Source organism: Mirounga angustirostris, unplaced genomic scaffold (assembly GCF_029215605.1).
Source record: "Mirounga angustirostris isolate CCGP_5_RB_7025 unplaced genomic scaffold, mMirAng1.0.hap1 SCAF_13, whole genome shotgun sequence".
NCBI lineage: Eukaryota > Metazoa > Chordata > Mammalia > Carnivora > Phocidae > Mirounga > Mirounga angustirostris.
In genome coordinates, this window is record NW_026991721.1 from 6,192,509 (window position 1) to 6,210,210 (window position 17,702).

Here is a 17,702-nt window from a genome sequence, read left to right on the forward strand (position 1 = left end):
CTGCAGAAGTATGGAATGTAAGATTCCAAAAAAGGATGCTGTGGATCCCTGTGGGAAGTCAGGGCAGCAGCTCTGAGGAAGTGTCCCTCCAACGGGGCCTCAAAGGAAGAAAAATTAGTCTCCATCCCTCCCCCCACTGAGGCGGGGGAGGGGCATCCCAGGCAGAGAAAGCAGGGCTGGTGGAAGGTGTGGACACAGAATATTCAGGGAACAGTGGGGACTTCTGGTGGGGGGGGTTGGGGAGCCCCTAGGATGTGAGAGAGGGAGGGGGAGAGGATGAGTCTGGAGCAGTGGGTTGGGGACAAATGATGAAGGGCCTTAGTCATGAGGTGTAAATAGCGGGTTAGACAGAGGAGGAGAGATCCGGGAGAGAAGAGGGTGGTTGCCTCTTCAGAGGTCATTTAACTTAGTGGTTAAGTGCAGGTGAGCCGATCCAGCATTCTGGATTCAAAGCCAGGTCCTTTCATTTATAAGCACTGGGAATCGGGACTTGCCCATGTGTGGAGTCCTAGGGAGAGGCTGGGGCTGGAGTACAGATGGACATCTACTAAACAGGGGTTGTAGTCCTAGAGGTATCTTGTGCCAACCACGAGGCCTTGCCAGACCTTTTGACTGGGAATGGTGAGGACAGGACCACCCACTTCCTGGGCCCCCTTCTCCTTCTCCACCTTCACAGACTGTTGTCTGTTGAACGCAAAGCTCCCTAGACCTGCCAGACCCACTCTCACAGGCCAGGCAACAGTCCCAGGGAACTCACTGTGCTGGTCTACGGTCATCGGGAGCAAGCCCACACTGGGCTGAGCGGTGGAGGATGGGCCCAGAAAGAGGACACTCACCCTGCAGATGTCCTTCTGATGCCACAACGTGCAATTCCTTCTTCCCATGCTCCTTCCTGGTAGACCCAGCCCAACCGCCCATTAGATCAGTATGTAGCCGGCTTTCGATGCCAGAAACAAATACTGTGGCTGATGGGCTGCACCTGGCCGTCCCTCTCCTGATGCCCAGTCCCCCAGCTCCTGTCACCTCCCCAGCTTGACACAGCTCTGCCAGCAGGCCCAGCTTCCCTCAAAAGCAGCCAGCTGCCACCAGCAAACACCTGTAGAGGGCTCCATGTGGCAAGCGCTGAGACAGGGCTGGTAGAGAGACACAAACATTTGAAGGCCAATCCTTGCCCTTGAGTTTCTTACCCTTTTATGAGGAGGATGCCCCCTGGTTTGTGAATTGATTCAACTTTCCAGTTAAAAGGCAGAGGTTGTCAGATGGATTAAAAATGATGCGACTGTATGCTGTCTACCAGAAACTCCCTTTAGAGCAAAAAACACAAATAAACTGAAAATGAAAGAATGGGAAAAGGTATTCCATGCCAGTAGTAACCAAAAGACAGCCAGGGTAAATATACTAGTATCAGAGAAAATAGACTTCACGTCAAGAATTATTTAAGAGACAAAGGAGGATGTTATATATTCATAAAAGGATATAATAACTATAAACATATGCATACCTAACAACACAATCCTAAAAAGAATATGAAGCAAAAATGGACAAATGTGAAGGAGAAATACACATTTCTACAAAAATAGTTAGACACGTCAATACCCCACTTTCTTTTTTTTTTTTTTTAAAGATTTTATTTATTTGACAGAGACAGCAAGAGCAGGAACACAAGCAGGGGGAGTGGGAGACAAAGAAGCAGGCCTCCTGGTGAGCAGGGAGCCCAGTGCAGGGCTCGATCCCAGGACCCCAGGATCATGACCTGAGCCGAAGGCAGACGCTTAAGGACTGAGCCACCCAGGCGCCCCTATACCCCACTTTCAATGAAGGAGAAAACCAGACAGAAGATCAGCAAGGACACAGAGGACCTGAGCACACCATAAACCAATTAGGCCAAGCAGACACAGAACACTCACCTACAAACAGCAGAAGGTATGTACCTCCTTCTCGAGTGCCCAAGGAACATCTCCCAAGATAGATCATCAATTAGGACACCAAACAAAACTGCACTACATTTTAAAAGATTGAAATCTTACAAACTATCTTTTCCAATCACAATGGAATGAAACTAGAAATCTATAACAAAAAGTGGGCACTTCCCAAATATGTACCAATTAACACATTCTGAATTAATGGGTTAAAAAAGAAGTCAAAAGATATGGAAGCAGCCCAAGTGTCCACTGATACAATGGATAAAGTGCGCACACACACGCACACATACACACACTGAAATATTACTCAGCCATAAAAAAGAATGAGATCTAGGGACACCTGGGTGGCTCAGATGGTTAAGCGTCTGCCTTCGGCTCAGGTCATGATCCCAGGGTCCTGGGATCGAGCCCCGCATCGGGCTCCCTGCTCCGCGGGAAGCCTGCTTCTCCCTCTCCCACTCCCCCTACTTGTGTTCCCTCTCTTGCTGTGTCTCTGTCAAATAGATAAAATCTTTAAAAAAAAAAAAAAAAGAATACTGTTATAACACTGGGGCACCTGGGTGGCTCAGTCAGTTAAGCATCTGCCTTTGGCTCAGGTCATGATCTCCAGGTCTTGGGATCGAGCCCTGCATGGGGTTCCCTGCTCAGCAGGGAGTCTGTTTCTCCTTCTCCCTCTGCCTCTCCCCCTGCTTGTGCTCTCTTTGTCTCTTTCTCTCCTCTCAAATGAATAAATAAAATCTTTTAAAAATATATTTAAAATTTAAAAAAGAGAATATTGTTATAACATTGTGTGGTGACAAGTGGTGAATGGATTACTGTGGAATCACTATGTTGTTCACCTGAAACTAATATATTGTATGTCAGTATACAACGTACAATACTTCAATACTTAAAAAAAAAGAGAATCTACACAATGTATACTATGTTCTATGATTAATTTGCAGTTATTTTGCTGTAAAAAATAAAATAACTACCTTTAAAATCCCCCCTCAAAAGAAAGAAATCAATCAATCAATCAAAAGAGAAATTAGAAAATGCTTTGAGTTACAAAAGAAAATGAAAACACAACACACTGAAATTTATGGGATGCAGCTGGAACAGTGCTGAGAGGAAATCTGTAGGTGTAAATGCTTACATTAAAGAGGAAGAAAGGGGACACCTGGCTGGCTCAGTCGATGGAGCCTGAAGCTCTTGATCTCAGGGTCCTGAGTTCAAGCCCCACTGGGTAGACATTACTTTAAAAAAAAGAAAAAAGGAAGAAGGGTCTCAAATCAGTAATCTAACTTTACACCTCAAGCAATTAGAAAAAGAAGAGCAAATTAAGCCCATAGCTAGCAGAAGGAAATATAAAATAAATATTAGGTGGAGGGAAACACAGTGCAGAACAGAAAACAGAAAATCAATGAAACTAAAAGTTGGTTATTTGAAACAATCAACAAAATTGACAAATTTTTGACTAGACTAAGAAAAAGAGAGAGAGGACCTTAAAATTATTAAAATCAAAAACGAAGGTGGGGCCATTACTGTTGATTATACAGAAATAAAAAGGATTATAAGAGAATACTATGAACAGTTGTACACGGACAAATGAGAAACCTAGATGAAATTAACAAATCCTAGAAACACACAAACTACCAAAACTGATTCAAGAAGAAATAGGAAGTATGAACATACTTAGAACAAATAACAAGATTGAATCAATAATCAGAAATGTCCCAACAAAGAAAATTCCAGGACCAGGTGACTTCACAGGCTAATTCTACCAATCATTTAAAGAATGAACACCAGAGTGCCTGGGTGGCTCAGCTGGCTAAGCACCTGCCTTTGGCTCAAGTCATGATCCCAAGGACCTGGGATCGAGTCTCCTGTCAGGCTTCCCTGCTCAGTGAGGAGTCTACTTCTCCTTCCACCTACTCATTCTCTCTCTCTCTCTCAAATAAAGTCTTTTAAAAAATAATAATAAAGAACAGGGGTGCCTGGGTGGCTCAGTCATTAGGCATCTGCCTTTGGCTCAGGTCATGATCCCGGGGTCCTGGGATCGAGCCCTGCATCGGGCTCCCTGCTCAGCGGGAAGCCTGCTTCTCCCTCTCCCACTCCCCCTGCTTGTGTTCCCTCTCTCGCTGTCTCTCTCCGTCAAAAAATAAATAAAATCTTCAAAAAGAAAATGAAGAATGAACACCAATCCTTTCAAGCTCTTCCAAAAAATACAAGAGGGAGGGACATTTCCTAACTCATTCTATGAGACCAACACTATCCTAATGCTAAAGCCAGACAAAGACATCACAAGAAAACTTAATAATCAATATCTCTTATGAATATAGATGTAAAAATCTCAACAAAATGCTAGCAAACGGAACCCAGCAGCTCATTAAAGGGATTATGTACCACGACCAAGCGGGATCTACTCCAGAATGCAGTGGTTCAACATACAGAAAACAATTAATGTAATACACCACATTAATAGAATGAAGGGGAAAAGCCACATGGTCATCCCCACTGATGCAGAAAAAACATCTGACAAAACCCAGCACCATTTCAAGATAAAAACACCCAACAAGCAAGGAATAGATGGGAATTTCCTCAACCTGATGACGCACATTTATGAAGAATCCACGACTAATGTCATATTTGATGATGAAAGACTGACAACCTCTCCCTAAGATCAGGAAAGGGCCCACTTTTACCATTTCATCTGCTCAACTTTGCACTGCAAGTCCTAACTATAGCAATTTGGCAAGAAAGAGAAATAAAAGGTATCCAAATTGGAAAGGAAGAAGCAAAACCATCCATATTCACAGATGATATAATACATACACATACAGAAAAAAAAAATCCTAAAGAATACACACACATACACACACACAGAGCTAATAAACAAATTCAGCAGAATTGGAGGATTCAAGATCAACATACAAAATTCAGTTGTATTTCTATACACACAATTCTGATACCAATTCTGATGTGTGGGTTTTCCCCCCACACCAAGCAACCCTCTGACACCACCTGAGGGTCCTCCAACGCAACTCAATTCTGACACCATCTACCTGGAGACAGCATCAGGTCCCACATCTTCCTGGCTCAGTCCCACAAGACAGCCCCCCCTTCAGATATCTGTGCTCCTGACCGACTGGCTATACATCAGAGGTTCAGCAGCCCCCTCACTGGATTCTATTAATTTGCGACAGCAAATCACAGCACTCAGGGAACGATTTTACTTGCTGGATTACAGATTTAGTACAAAAAGATATAAATCAGGAATGGCCAGGTAGAAGAGATGCAGAGGGTAAGGTATGTGGAAAGCAGACCCCTTATTAATGGTTTTCAACTCTGTTCTTTTTTTTTAATTTTATTTATTTATTTGACAGAGAGAGAGAGAATGGGCACAAACAGGGGGGAACAGCAGGCAGAGGGAGAGGGAGAAGGAGGCTCTCCACCGAGCAGAGAGCCTAATGTGGCGCTTGATCCCAGGACCCCAGGATCATGACCCAAAGGCAGATGCTTAACTAAATGAGTCACCCAAGTGCCCCCAACTCTGGTCTTTGAATCTCTTATGCTCCACTCCATCCCAGCCAGTGTCGCTCCCCAGCCAGGCCCTCCTGCACAAATAACAGGCAGGACCTTCCATGTAGCTTTCCTTGATCTTGACACCTCGGTGAGGCCATCACTACTTTCCAGTCTCCCCTCAAGCTACGACCACTGGGGACACTTCGGAAGCTTCTTATTCACTCATCAACAGACACACACTGATGCCGGCTATGTGGCTAGCACTGTAGTGTGTGGGAGGCAGAAGACGCTGCGAGCAGGTGCCTGGGCAGACCGAGGGAGGTATCGTGTGAGTGCTGCAGATGAGACTCAGATGCCCAGGGGCCAGGGGGAACAGGGAAGGGGTAGTGTTGAAACCTTGGCCAAGAGAAAACTATTTGCAAAGGGTGAGCTACTCTTTATGTTCCAGCCAATTGTCACCCTGCGGAAACGCAGGCCTGGCATTGCCAGATCTCTCAGAATTTAAAAGTTGGAAATGTGGATTTTATGTGAAATCTCCTGATTCACCAAAGCCAACAACTAACGTGATTCAAAATTGTTAGTTTCAACACTGAGCAAGTCAAAGATGACCCTGATAGCACCAAATCTGATGTCTGCACCTCCAGTTTGCCAGGACTGTGCTAAAAGGGTTTTCACATATTTTTCTCCTCTCACCAGCACAGGTCACCAATGAAAACCTTCAAGGATAGCACCTGTCAAGTCTCCTGCAAGGCTTCATCCCCCGTGCCTAACACAGCCCCCAGCGCAGAGCAGTGCTCAGTATGTGGTATTGCTGGGGCTGCAGAATAGAGGTCTCCTGGTCACTCTTCAATTCAACAACCTTGACTTCCTGGGGCACCTGGGTGGCTCATTCGCTTAAGCATCTGCCTTTGGTTCAGGTCATGATCCCAGGGACCTGGGATTGAGCCCCTCCGTGGGCTCCCTGTTCAGTGGGGAGTCTGCTTCTCCCTCTGTCCCTCCCCCCTCCTTGTGCTCTCTCTCTCTCTTAAAAAACAAAACAAACAAACAAAAAACTGCTTTAAAACAAACAAACAAACAGAACAACCTTGGCTTCCTACAGCCTATGAAGATGAGGGCAAAACTTGCCCTAGCAATTGGAAGCTCTTTCCAGTCTGCCCCAAACCACCTTCCCAAGATTCACAGAGCTCAAATAGTTATCACATATAACTGATTTAGCTGTCGAAGTAGCTGCCCTTCCCCACAGCCTCTCTTCTTCTAAAGTGCCCATGGATCAATTATTCCACAAGCATTTATTAAGCGCTTTCTGTATACGTTGGCTGGTGTTAGAATATTCTAGACCTCCTGCTTAAATGTGTGTGTATGTTGGGGGGTAGGGGGTGGGGGGATGGACAGAAGGTCTCCCCCTGGGAGAACTGCTAGGGGGAGGGAATCAGTGGGCTGAATAGAGTAATGATTTCAGTGATCAAACATCACAGCACTACCAAATTCCACCACTTCCTGAGGGGGCTTCTCTAATTACCGCAGGGAATATATTGGCTCCGCATTTGGCATCAGGCAGAATTCCAATTCGGTTCTTCTACGTGCCACTGAGCCCTGGGCCCTCTTCCTCGGGAGGCAGAAAAGTACACCCCCTCATCTCGTGTAAAACACGACCGACGAGGATGGGATTCGAACCCACGCGTGCAAAGCACAATGGATTAGCAGTCCATCGCCTTAACCACTCGGCCACCTCGTCCCACGTAGAGCGCCCCTTTCCATATGCCCTTATCTCTCATCTCCCCGCACCTTCTGGCGCCCCACCCCCCCCGATCCATTCTTCGGTGTGACTTTCACAGGACCTGACCGAGGGAGAGACAGCGGAAAGAAAGGGACTTTTTGTGTTCCTTCCCGCCCTCCGCAGCCGCGAACCCGCGCCATCCTTCACCAAGCTGCAACCAGAGTTCTGCCACGGTTTCCCCTCCCTAAGACGGGAGCGAGCGCGCGGGTGTTTCAGGACGCGCCTGGTCCAGGGGGTCGCACACTGATCGGGAGGGAGGGGTGCGTGTAGCCCCGGGAACACGGCAGGCGCGGCCGCGGGCACTTTCGGGGTTTGCAGAGCGCGGCACGGCCGTGCATGCAGTAGCTCCTCCTCGCGCGCAGGGGGCGAGCTGGCGCGCCCCAAGGCCAGCTCGGGCGGGGAAGCTGCGCGGGGCTCGGCTCGCCTCGGCTCGCTTCGGCTGCGCTCGGCAGGCTGCAGTAAATCCGGGCTTGCGGCGGCTGGCAAAGGCTGCGGCCCGGTGGTCCCTGCTGCGCGCTCGGAGCCCCGAGAGCCATGCAGATGTCCTACGCCATCCGGTGCGCCTTCTACCAGCTGCTTCTGGCCGCGCTAATGCTGGTGGCGATGCTGCAGCTGCTCTACCTGTCGCTGCTGTCCGGGCTACACGGGCAGGAGGAGCAAGACCAGTATTTCGAGTTCTTTCCCCCGTCCCCGCGGTCCGTGGACCAGGTCAAGGCGCAGCTCCGCACCGCTCTGGCCTCTGGAGGCGTCCTGGACGCCAGTGGCGACTACCGCGTCTACAGGGGCCTACTGAAGACCACCATGGACCCCAATGACGTGATCCTGGCCACGCACGCCAGCGTGGACAACCTGCTGCACCTGTCGGGCCTGTTGGAGCGCTGGGAGGGCCCGCTCTCCGTGTCGGTGTTCGCGGCCACCAAGGAGGAGGCGCAGCTAGCCACGGTGCTGACCTACGCGCTGAGCAGCCACTGCCCCGATATGCGCGCCAGGGTCGCCATGCACCTTGTGTGCCCCTCGCGCCATGAGGCCGCTGTGCCCGATCCCCGGGAGCCGGGGGAGTTTGCCCTGCTGCGGTCCTGCCAGGAGGTCTTTGACAAGCTAGCCAGGGTGGCCCAGCCCGGGATCAATTATGCGCTGGGCACCAATGTCTCCTATCCCAATAATCTGCTGAGGAATCTGGCTCGTGAGGGGGCCAACTATGCCCTGGTAATCGACGTGGACATGGTGCCCAGCGAGGGGCTGTGGAGGGGCCTGCGGGAAATGCTGGATCAGAGCAAGCAGTGGGCAGGCACAGCACTGGTGGTGCCTGCCTTTGAGATCCGCCGAGCCCGCCGTATGCCCACGAACAAGAACGAGCTGTTGCAGCTCTACCAAGTGGGCGAGGTGCGGCCCTTCTATTATGGGCTGTGCACGCCCTGCCAGGCGCCCACCAACTACTCCCGCTGGGTCAACCTGCCAGAAGAGAGCTTGCTGAGGCCTGCCTATGTGGTGCCCTGGCAGGACCCCTGGGAACCATTCTACGTGGCCGGAGGCAAGGTGCCCACTTTCGACGAGCGCTTTCGCCAGTATGGCTTCAATCGCATCAGCCAGGTGCCCAGGGAGAGGGCATGGGAAATGGGGCAGGAGGAGTGGTGGGCTCTGGGAGCTATGAGTGGTCCTGGATGGAAAGGAGGCAATGAGGCAGGACAGTCACAGTTCACGAAGTGGTTGGATGGTGTGGAAGATCCAGGATGCTTCCAGAGGAGTGGGGATGCTGGAGAGAGGCTTTAGGGATGTCAGTCTCGGCCCTAGCAGTCTCATCCAACTTCACTGACCTGTCTCTCCTCCAACAGGCCTGTGAGCTGCACGTGGCAGGATTTGATTTCGAGGTGCTGAACGAAGGTTTCCTGGTTCATAAGGGCTTCAAGGAAGCGTTGAAGTTCCATCCCCAAAAGGAGGCCGAAAATCAGCACAATAAGATCCTTTACCGCCAGTTCAAACAGGAGTTGAAGGCCAAGTACCCCGACTCCCCTCGTCACTGCTGAGCCCTTCCCTCCCCTAGTCAGAGAAGTCTCAGCCTCTTCCCTCCTTAGGCCGTCCCTCGGGCCTGACAGGGGTAAGAAATGTCGCTCCACTTTACAGTGGTAGCTGTGGTGTTGGAACACTGGACTTGAATATGGGGTGCTGGGATCAAGTCCTAGCTTTACCACAAACTTGCTGTGTGGCCTTGAGCAAATCCCATTTCCTCTCTGAGCCTCAGTTATCCCGTCTGTAAAAAGGGAGGTGAAAATACCTACCTCACAGAACTGTTGGGAGGCTCAGATGAGATGCTATATGTGAACACATTCTGTAAGCTTCGTACAAATGTGAAGTATTATTAATATTATTACAGTATTATTGTTATTATTATTAACAATCTGGGGTGGGTGGGCAGTAGGAGAGCGAAAAGTATGAACGGGGCGGAACTGAGAAGTCGGAGTACTTAACAAAATGGGACCTTTTGGAAAGAAGTCAGGTGAAGGCGTTGAATTTAGTTCTTAGCTTTTGGGCAGAAGCCTAAACTTCCTGGGAGCTTTGGAGAAAGGAAGGGTCTGCAGATTCTCGGCCAGATCTGTGTCCTCAAATAGGTTGGGCTGGGTTATTTGCCTACCAACGACCATGTGTAAATAAATGAGTGTTCACACCTACAGCTGGCTCCGTGACTCTCCTGAACCTGGAGGGCAGGGGGTGGGGTCGTGGCTTCTTCCCTTGAACACGAGGGGCGGGGGGGACGGGGGAAAGGAGGTAGCTGCGGCCCAAAGGGAGCCGACCGCAAAGCAAGGAAACCACTAGGGTCTTTTCCACCAGCTGAAGGCCTGCGTGAATGTCGGCCGGTTGCTATGGAGACCGACCTCGCGGTATCCCAGCATGCCTCGCCCCAACTGGCCAATTGTGCTCTCCACCACGGGCGCCTCCTGATAACGTATGCGGAAGTGCGGCGGGCCCCGCCTCCCGGAGTAGAGGGACGGGCGCGACGTTTCCGGGAGCCCGGCAGACGCGGGCACCTCTCAGGGAGTTTCAGACGTCAACTCGGAGGCCCCCTCCCCGCGGTGCGTAACGCTCCTCAGGGCACCTGGTTCGGCGTCTCTGGCCAGTCGGCCGGAGCTGGCCCAGCGAGGGCCGAAGCGGAGACCTAACCGGCCGGACGCGTGCGGCGCCGCGGGGCCCCTGCTGGCCGCCGAAGAGCCGGCGACCCCCCCGCCCGCGGCGCCGGCGCAGACGCGAGTGGAACGGGGCGGGAGGGTCCTGGCGCGTAGCGCTGCGCAGGGGTCTGGATTGGCTTTCTCGAGGGAGAAGAATCGGCCTTCCGTAGAGGTCTGCCCTCGAAATGCTGACTTTCTAAAAATATAAATTGCTTGTGTACAGCGCCTTACAATTTCCTTTTCCATCTTTTACTCCTTGCGATCTTTACAACACTCAGAGTAGCGGTGGTTATCCTCTTTTTGCGCCCGGGGTAAGGAGGGGAGGTTGTGATTTAATTTTGCTCACTCAGTAGAATCAGAGACAGCTGGAGACAAAAGTAAATATATATATATATTTAACAATGAAGAGGAATTGCAAATTTTGGGAACTGCAGGAACTCGGGCTTGAGAATGGGAAAGATGAGGCTGGTTTGGAGAACTGAGGTTTTCAGGTCAGATTCAGATCATTGATGAAATCCTTGAGGAATGCGACTAAGCTGCGCCGTGAGCCAGTTATTTTACACAACTCGAATTGTGGCAAGGAAAGGTAACAGAATACTTTGGATTTGCAATCACTACAGGGTCCTGGGGTACCCTGGAAGGTACCAGGAAGTAAAAGCCTGCCTGAAAAAGTGTGCTTTGTTTAGTTTGTATTTGCACGGCCACCAGTCGTGAAGTTAAGTACTGTGCTGGGTGAGTGAAGTACAGATTCCCTACCCTGGTGAGGCTTACAGCCTGCTTGGACAGACAGACGTGAAGATGGGCAAATAGAGAGGAGATGTAAACAGTAGGGCTTCCTGGAGAGAGTGGTGTCTACACTGATCTAAAGACTACAGAACCGTGCCCAGAGAAGTTGGAAGAACATCACAGTGAAATCAAAGCCTGCAGGAGGCGGAAAGATTAACTGTTGGGAGGACCGTTTAGTCTTCCTCCTTTTTTTTTTTTTTTTTAAGATTTTATTTATTTATTTGACAGAGACACAGCGAGAGAGGGAACACAAGCAGGGGGAGTGGGAGAGGGAGAAGCAGGCTCCCTGCAGAGCAGGGAACCCGTTGCGGGACTCAGTCCCAGGACCCTGGGATCATCACCTGAGCTGAAGGCAGTCGCTTAACCAACTGAGCCACCCAGGCGCCCTAGTCTTCCTCTTAATTGATCTCTTGGCAGCATTTAGCACTGTCACCATCCTTCCTTCTGAAATTTTTTCTCCCCACGACTGAGTTTCTCTTCCTCTGCCTCTTGCTGATTTCCTTCTCCTTTGCAGGGCTTTCGTCACCTGCCCCTTTGGTGGCCCTGGGAGTTCCATCATGGACCTCTTCTCACTCCACACATTCTGCCTTGCTCATTGCGCCCTCTCCCAAGGCCTGAAGAACTCTATATTAAACGATGACCAGATCTCTGCAGCCCAGATTTCTCTGAGGCTTAGCCTCATGTGCCCCCACCCCTGCTCCTTCTCTCATTTTGGAGTGTGCACATGCTATTCACTCTGCTTGGAATGTTCCCTCCCTGGCCACCTCAGCTCATCTGTCTGAGCCCTCCATGCTGCAGCTGCAGCAAGGATCTTTCTCTGTAAGCCCTCACTGTTGGAGCAAGCTCCGGGTTCCAGTTAGATGCCTCTCCCATATGCCTTAACCCTTGTCACACCACAGTACGGTCTGCTTCTCTGCCTCTCTCTCCCAGGAAGCTGTAAACTCCTTGAGGTCAGAGACTGTCTGCCCCCTCATACCCAGTCTCTACTGTAGTGTCTGATGGTATCTGGCATATATTAGGTCTTTAATAAATCTTAGATGAGTAAATAAAAGAAGGAATGACTAATAGTGTTTATTGTTGCCGAGAAGTCAACTAAGAGAAGTACTAAAGAATACTGGCATTGGGCACCAGGAGGTCGTCTAACGCCACATGATTCATGTCAGCTGAGGGCAATCGTAGAGAAATGGAATGGAACACTTGGGAGGTGAAAGAATAGGAACAGCCAGAGCCTTCAAAAGTGTCACTGTGAGGTGGGAAATGGGGAGTGGTTTAGTGGAACAGGGTGAGGTTTTGTGTTTCTGCTATTTCTAAATGGGGGACAATAACCTGAACACATCTGAGGTTTCCTGGGCAGGAGCTGTCAAGAGGGAGCGTTGGAGAAACAGTGGAGAAGGGGGTACTGGTAGCATGAGGCTCCAGAGAAAGCAGAAGGACACGGGCGTTGACCCAGAGCACAGCGAGACAGCGAGAGGATTGCCGAGTGTTCTCAGGAAGAGAAGTGGAGGGCCTTCCAGGTGGAAGGATCAACAGGAAGGGGTGGAGAGGAGGAAGAACTGGTGTACTTAAGGACTGACCCTTAGATGGTAGGGTGAAGGTGCTGGCCCAGTACTTCAGTCTGTGCAGGGCCTTAAATGCCCCATTCACAAGTGTGCGCCCAGTCCCAGAGGCAGTGGGGGAGCCCATCCTTGCTGTTTCCCATCTTACAGACCGTCGCCTTGGCCAGCATTCCCCAGATCGGGATCACCAGCAATGTCCCAGGACGGGAGCATTTCCATGGTTCCCGGGCCTCTGGGAGATGCGCAGACAGGGCCTGGTTTGACTCCCCGCATGGCCACTTTCCTGCTCGGAACTGAGGACAATGATAAGTGATGGCTCCCCTCCTTCTCCCAGAGCCCAGATGCCCGTCCAGCCTCCAAGCAAAGACACAGAAGAGATGGAAGCAGAGGGCGATTCGGCTGCTGAGATGAATGGGGAGGAGGAAGAGAGTGAGGAGGAGCGGAGTGGCAGCCAGACTGAGTCAGAGGAGGAGAGCTCAGGTGAGCCCCCCACATGGCGCACGCGGGTGCCCGGCCGCTCCTCCTCAGCCAGCGCTGACTGGCCTCTTGTCCCAGAGATGGACGATGAGGACTACGAGCGGCGTCGCAGCGAGTGCGTCAACGAGATGCTGGACCTGGAGAAGCAGTTCTCGGAGCTAAAGGAGAAGTGAGCGTGGGCGTCTAGGGCTGGGTCTCCCGGCACCCAGGGTGAGGAGGCAGCCGGCCTGGTGCGGGGCAGGGGTGGTCAAGGGTTGGGGAGCGCCGGGCGCTCGGCCACGTGTTTGATAGACGCACACGCCTTTTCCCTCCCAGGTTGTTCAGGGAACGGCTGAGTCAGCTGAGGGTGCGGCTGGAGGAAGTGGGGGCTGAGAGAGCACCTGAGTACACAGAGCCTCTGGGGGGGCTGCAGCGGAGCCTCAAGATCCGCATTCAGGTGGCAGGTCTGTGGGCTGTCCTGTGCTCTAGGGCAGCCCCCAGGCCACCTACCTCTTCCTCTGCCAGAACCCCTGGCTCTCTGCTCCCTGCTTTTCTCATCCCTGCCCTGACCGGCCCTGCTCCTGGCTCCCCCTTTTGGACACCTGGGTCCCTGGCCAAGCAGGGCTTCCCATCTCCCTCCCCTCCCAATCACTGTAGGGATCTACAAGGGCTTCTGTCTGGACGTGATCCGGAACAAGTACGAGTGTGAGCTGCAGGGAGCCAAACAGCACCTGGAGGTGAATGTGACTGGGTGCTGGGGCGGGGGGCGGGGGGATGGCGAGTGGAAGTGGCTTGTCCCCGCCGCCCTGCTGAGCGGCTCCGCCCCTTCCAGAGTGAGAAGCTGCTGCTCTACGACACCCTGCAGGGGGAGCTGCAGGAGCGGATCCAGAGGCTGGAGGAGGACCGCCAGAGCCTGGACATCAGCTCTGGTGAGGCTGCCCTAGGTGCCGCTCTCCCCGTGGGCACCCCGTCTGCTGCTCTGCCTGCCCGGGGAGCATGTCGGGGAGCCCGCTTCATGGGGTCACTGTGGGGCCCACAGGGAGCCAGGCACAGAAAGGACCCAGCCCAGGACCTGGCGCGCAGTGGAGGCTCGGCAAGAATGGGTCCCCCTGCCCTCCTCGGCCCCCGCTCTCTTTCCAGAACAGGAGGTGCCATTCTGACACCCCCACACCTACAACAGCCACAGTCCCCTGTGTCCACAGCGCCTGTGTTCGTAGGGGGTCCTAGGGAGGCCCACTGGCCACTAAACAGATGAAGAAACAGGGCTGACAAAAGTACAGGGACCCCTCCCCCAGGCTCGCACAACCATGCCATCCGGCCCTGACCTCAGCTTCCATGCCCCCGGCCCCCGGGGTGCTCTCCACCGCCCTGGGAGGGAGAGGAGGCGGAAGGGCTGGCCCGGCTCCTGTGAGGGACACAGCTGCAAGGGCGGGGTGTCCTGGGAGGGTCAGCACCTTGATCCTGACTCTGGCTCTGGGGGTACAGAGTGGTGGGATGACAAACTGCACGCCAGAAGCAGCGCAAAGACCTGGGACTCCCTGCCAGCCAGCAAGAGGAAGAAGGCTCCTCTCGTTTCTGGTATCCTTCCACCCAGGGCAGCCTGAACCGGGCAGGACATCAGGGTTAAGGGAGGCGGGGGTGGAGAGGGACATGGAAGGCAGAGTCACGCTAGACACATTAGGCAAATCCAACTGTCGGGAATTTTCTGTGACGCCCTGGGTCTCTGCTGGGCCGTGTGGATCATAGAGAAATAGGAAGTGTCCACTCAGTGACTCCCCCTAACTTGCTGAGCGAAGTCTTCTTCGAGGCTCTTCTGACTTTCCCACAACATCCCCGACAGGTCCTAGACTTTCCTACCACCACCCCCTCCTCCGCCTGCTCTCGCTTTCCACCCTCTTCTTGGAAAGCTGTGCTGCCTATCTGTGCCTGGTCAGGGCTTGTCTCACATGTTACCTCCTCTGTGAAGCCTCTCCTGGTTTCTCCCCAATGGCAGTGCCTTCTCTCTCCTCTGCACCCCTGTGGCCTAAACTGGGGCACCCACATCCCATACTGTAGTTGCCCCCTGCCCCACCTTAGGCGTGAGCCCCTTCAGCTCAGGGCCTGCTGAGCCCTCATCCCTCCTGGCAGCGCCCAGCACAGACTGGAACGGAATCCGCACACCCTCCACCCCCACCCCCGGGTACTCTGCAGCCCTCAGACTCTCAGGACACTGGCCACCTAGTGATGGCAGTCGGGTCAGGCAGGGAGGGAGGTGTCTGGGCTGCGAGGACTTGAGGGTGAATGGGAGGTGAGGGCATGGAGACATCAGGTACAGAGCCCAGGAGGACAGAGCAGATGGTCCCCGGAGGGGAGTGGGAGACCAAAGGAGGGTTGTCTCCAGGATGGAAGAGACTGAAATCTGTGTGTAGAAGGGGCCAGATGAAGGGACAGGAAGGGGACAGGGAGTGGAGGGAGCAAGGTCCCTGAGTGGGTGGGCTGGGTTTTCACCTCCTGACCTTTACACTGGAGAGAGGGGGAGGGGGAGCCGAGGGGAGGTAGGGGTGAGACTCAGTATCCCCCACGGACTCATGGAGAGGCCACAGGCCCTGCCCCAAGAACCTGGGAGCCAAGAGGGAGGAGACAGAACCTGAGCTATAACCTGGGTCCTCAGCCCCCTCCCCGCTGTGACACCTGTCCCCTCCACTGGGCTTCCTGCTTCCTTGACCCCCATTGCAGGTCCTTATATCGTGTACATGCTGCAGGAGATCGACATCCTGGAGGACTGGACGGCTATCAAAAAGGTGGGGCCAGGGCCCCTGCTTCCCTCATGCAGGTCCCCATCCCTGACACCAGCTTTGGTCTCTGTGGGCTCACCACGCCTGGGCTTCCTGAGGGCCTGGGAGCTCTGCTCAGCCCTCAGCACCTCCTGCCTTTAGCCCAGGTTCCCTGGCATTGCCCTTTTTTTAGACAGGAAGAGAATGTGTTTGTGCGAGTGGTGCGGGGGGCGGGGTGCAGAGGGAGAGAGAGAATCCCAAGTAGGGGTCACTCCTAGCACAGAGCCTAATGTGGGGCTCGATCTCATGACCCTGAGATCTTGACCTGAGCAGAAATCAAGAGTCAGATGCTTAACCTACTGAGCCACCCAGGCGCTGGCCTGAGGCTTCCCTGCAGGAGGGTTCTTTTAATCTGTGTCAGCTCCTTCCTCCTTCCAGGGCAGGTTTTGATGGGATGGGAGGGAGGGAAGGCAGCTGTTCTGGGCTGGGCTGGCCTGGTGTCTGTCAGGGGACCACATCAGAGCTTTGCCTAGAAAGGGTCTTATGCCGCCCCCATCTCCATGCTGCACTGACCCAACAGCGCCCCCACCCCAGAGAAACTGATGTGGAGGAGGGTACTTGCCAAGCTGGAGGCAGGCTCTCAAGGGGGGCTTTTCTTCTTACCCACCCAGGCCAGGGCAGCTGTGTCCCCTCAGAAGAGAAAAGCAGATGGTAAGAACCACGGGAGTTGTTCTGCCTCCTGCCACCCCCTCCCCCAGCCCAGCGTCCTGGAAAAGAGCCCAGAAAGAGGCAGTGGTTATGTCAGATCAGTGGCCCCAGTTAGAATGGTTTGGGGAGTGGGAGCCGCCGGGGTGGGGTAGGGAAGCTCTAGGTCGATGGGGCTGGGGGATGAAGCTCCCTGCACCCGGGACTGGTCAGGGAGGGCTGGAATGCTGGGCCCATGTAGAGCTGCCCTGGGCCAGCCTGAGGCTGTTCCTCTCAGCCCCCCATAGGCAGTGGTGTTCCCCTCTGGGTTCAGCTTTTCACCTGCAGTGCATCTTCCTTAGGACCATGACCATGCTGTTCAGAGCCAAGGGGCCCCTCGGGGCAGCTGTCAGCAAAGCCAGGATTCGCATTTTCCTGCTGTGGGAAGGCAGACTGACAAGCCCCTCGGGGTCTGTCCAGCCAGCTCCCCGGTGCTGCTGCTGGACCTTCCCCTCCAGCCGTCGCTGGTCCGGACCCCTCTGCCCTCCTCGGGGGCCTGCACAGCTGTGGCCCAGAGCTGCCCTAGCCAGGCAAGACTGTCTCCTCCATCCCCAGTGAGCGCACCACCTCCCCCTCCCAAAGGGCAGCCTCCTTGGTGCCCTCCTAGACAAAGAAGATGTGGCTCATCTTAAGCCAAAGCAACATCCTTCCTGCTGTCCTTGGACCAGTTGCTGAGCCAGTGAGCTGGGCCCCACTCTGTGGGAACTCTGAGCCAGACATTATATTTTGGGGGCCTGTCTCTCCTGGCTGTTGTTGGAGGTGAGAAGGCAGGCTCCCCGGGTCTTCTCAAGGAGGTTCTTGGTGTCTCCCAGATTGCAGGGACTGGAATTAAAATCTCCTGGGACTCTGGCGTGACTTGTGTGTGTCTGATTTACCTTGCAAGAGAATCAGGGCTCCCCAGGGGAGTGCCTGAGTCAGGCGGGCTCTCCTGGAGTCCCTGGTACCTCCCCTCACTACCGGGCAGGAGCCAACCTACTCTGAGTTGGGGTATCGGGAGGGGCAGGGGGGACTCGCCCACCACACCTCCCAGAGGTGGGGGAGTG

At 53.4% G+C, this 17,702-nt stretch overlaps 2 protein-coding genes and 1 non-coding gene across 6 annotated transcripts; 2 read left to right on the forward strand and 1 right to left on the reverse strand.

Annotated features, from left to right (window-relative positions):
• Positions 1-7,079: 7,079 nt before the first annotated feature.
• Positions 7,080-7,161, reverse strand: TRNAS-GCU (transfer RNA serine (anticodon GCU)). The gene has a single exon. It is a non-coding gene; the product is annotated as a tRNA-Ser (tRNA).
• A 453-nt stretch (positions 7,162-7,614) lies between these two features.
• On the forward strand, positions 7,615-9,869 carry B4GAT1 (beta-1,4-glucuronyltransferase 1). The gene is made up of 2 exons (XM_045893221.3): positions 7,615-8,793; positions 9,036-9,869. Exons 1-2 carry the CDS (start codon positions 7,738-7,740, stop codon positions 9,225-9,227), a joined length of 1,248 nt encoding a protein of 415 aa, XP_045749177.1. The 5' UTR covers positions 7,615-7,737; the 3' UTR covers positions 9,228-9,869.
• Positions 9,870-10,130: 261 nt separating this feature from the next.
• On the forward strand, positions 10,131-17,508 carry BRMS1 (BRMS1 transcriptional repressor and anoikis regulator). 4 transcript variants are annotated; one of them, XM_045893223.3, is made up of 10 exons: positions 10,131-10,271; positions 13,041-13,186; positions 13,262-13,352; positions 13,499-13,626; positions 13,820-13,899; positions 13,995-14,091; positions 14,648-14,740; positions 15,878-15,942; positions 16,587-16,626; positions 16,962-17,508. In XM_045893223.3, the coding sequence occupies exons 2-10, from the start codon at positions 13,048-13,050 to the stop codon at positions 16,967-16,969; spliced, it is 741 nt and encodes a 246-aa protein (XP_045749179.1). In that variant the 5' UTR covers positions 10,131-10,271; positions 13,041-13,047; the 3' UTR covers positions 16,970-17,508. The 4 variants fall into 4 exon arrangements, with proteins under 4 accessions (XP_045749179.1, XP_064432209.1, XP_064432210.1 ...); XM_064576139.1 differs by lacking the exon at positions 10,131-10,271 and adding an exon at positions 10,278-10,536; XM_054511824.2 differs by lacking the exon at positions 10,131-10,271 and having other exon boundaries at positions 10,571-13,186.
• The last annotated feature ends 194 nt before the right edge of the window (positions 17,509-17,702 follow it).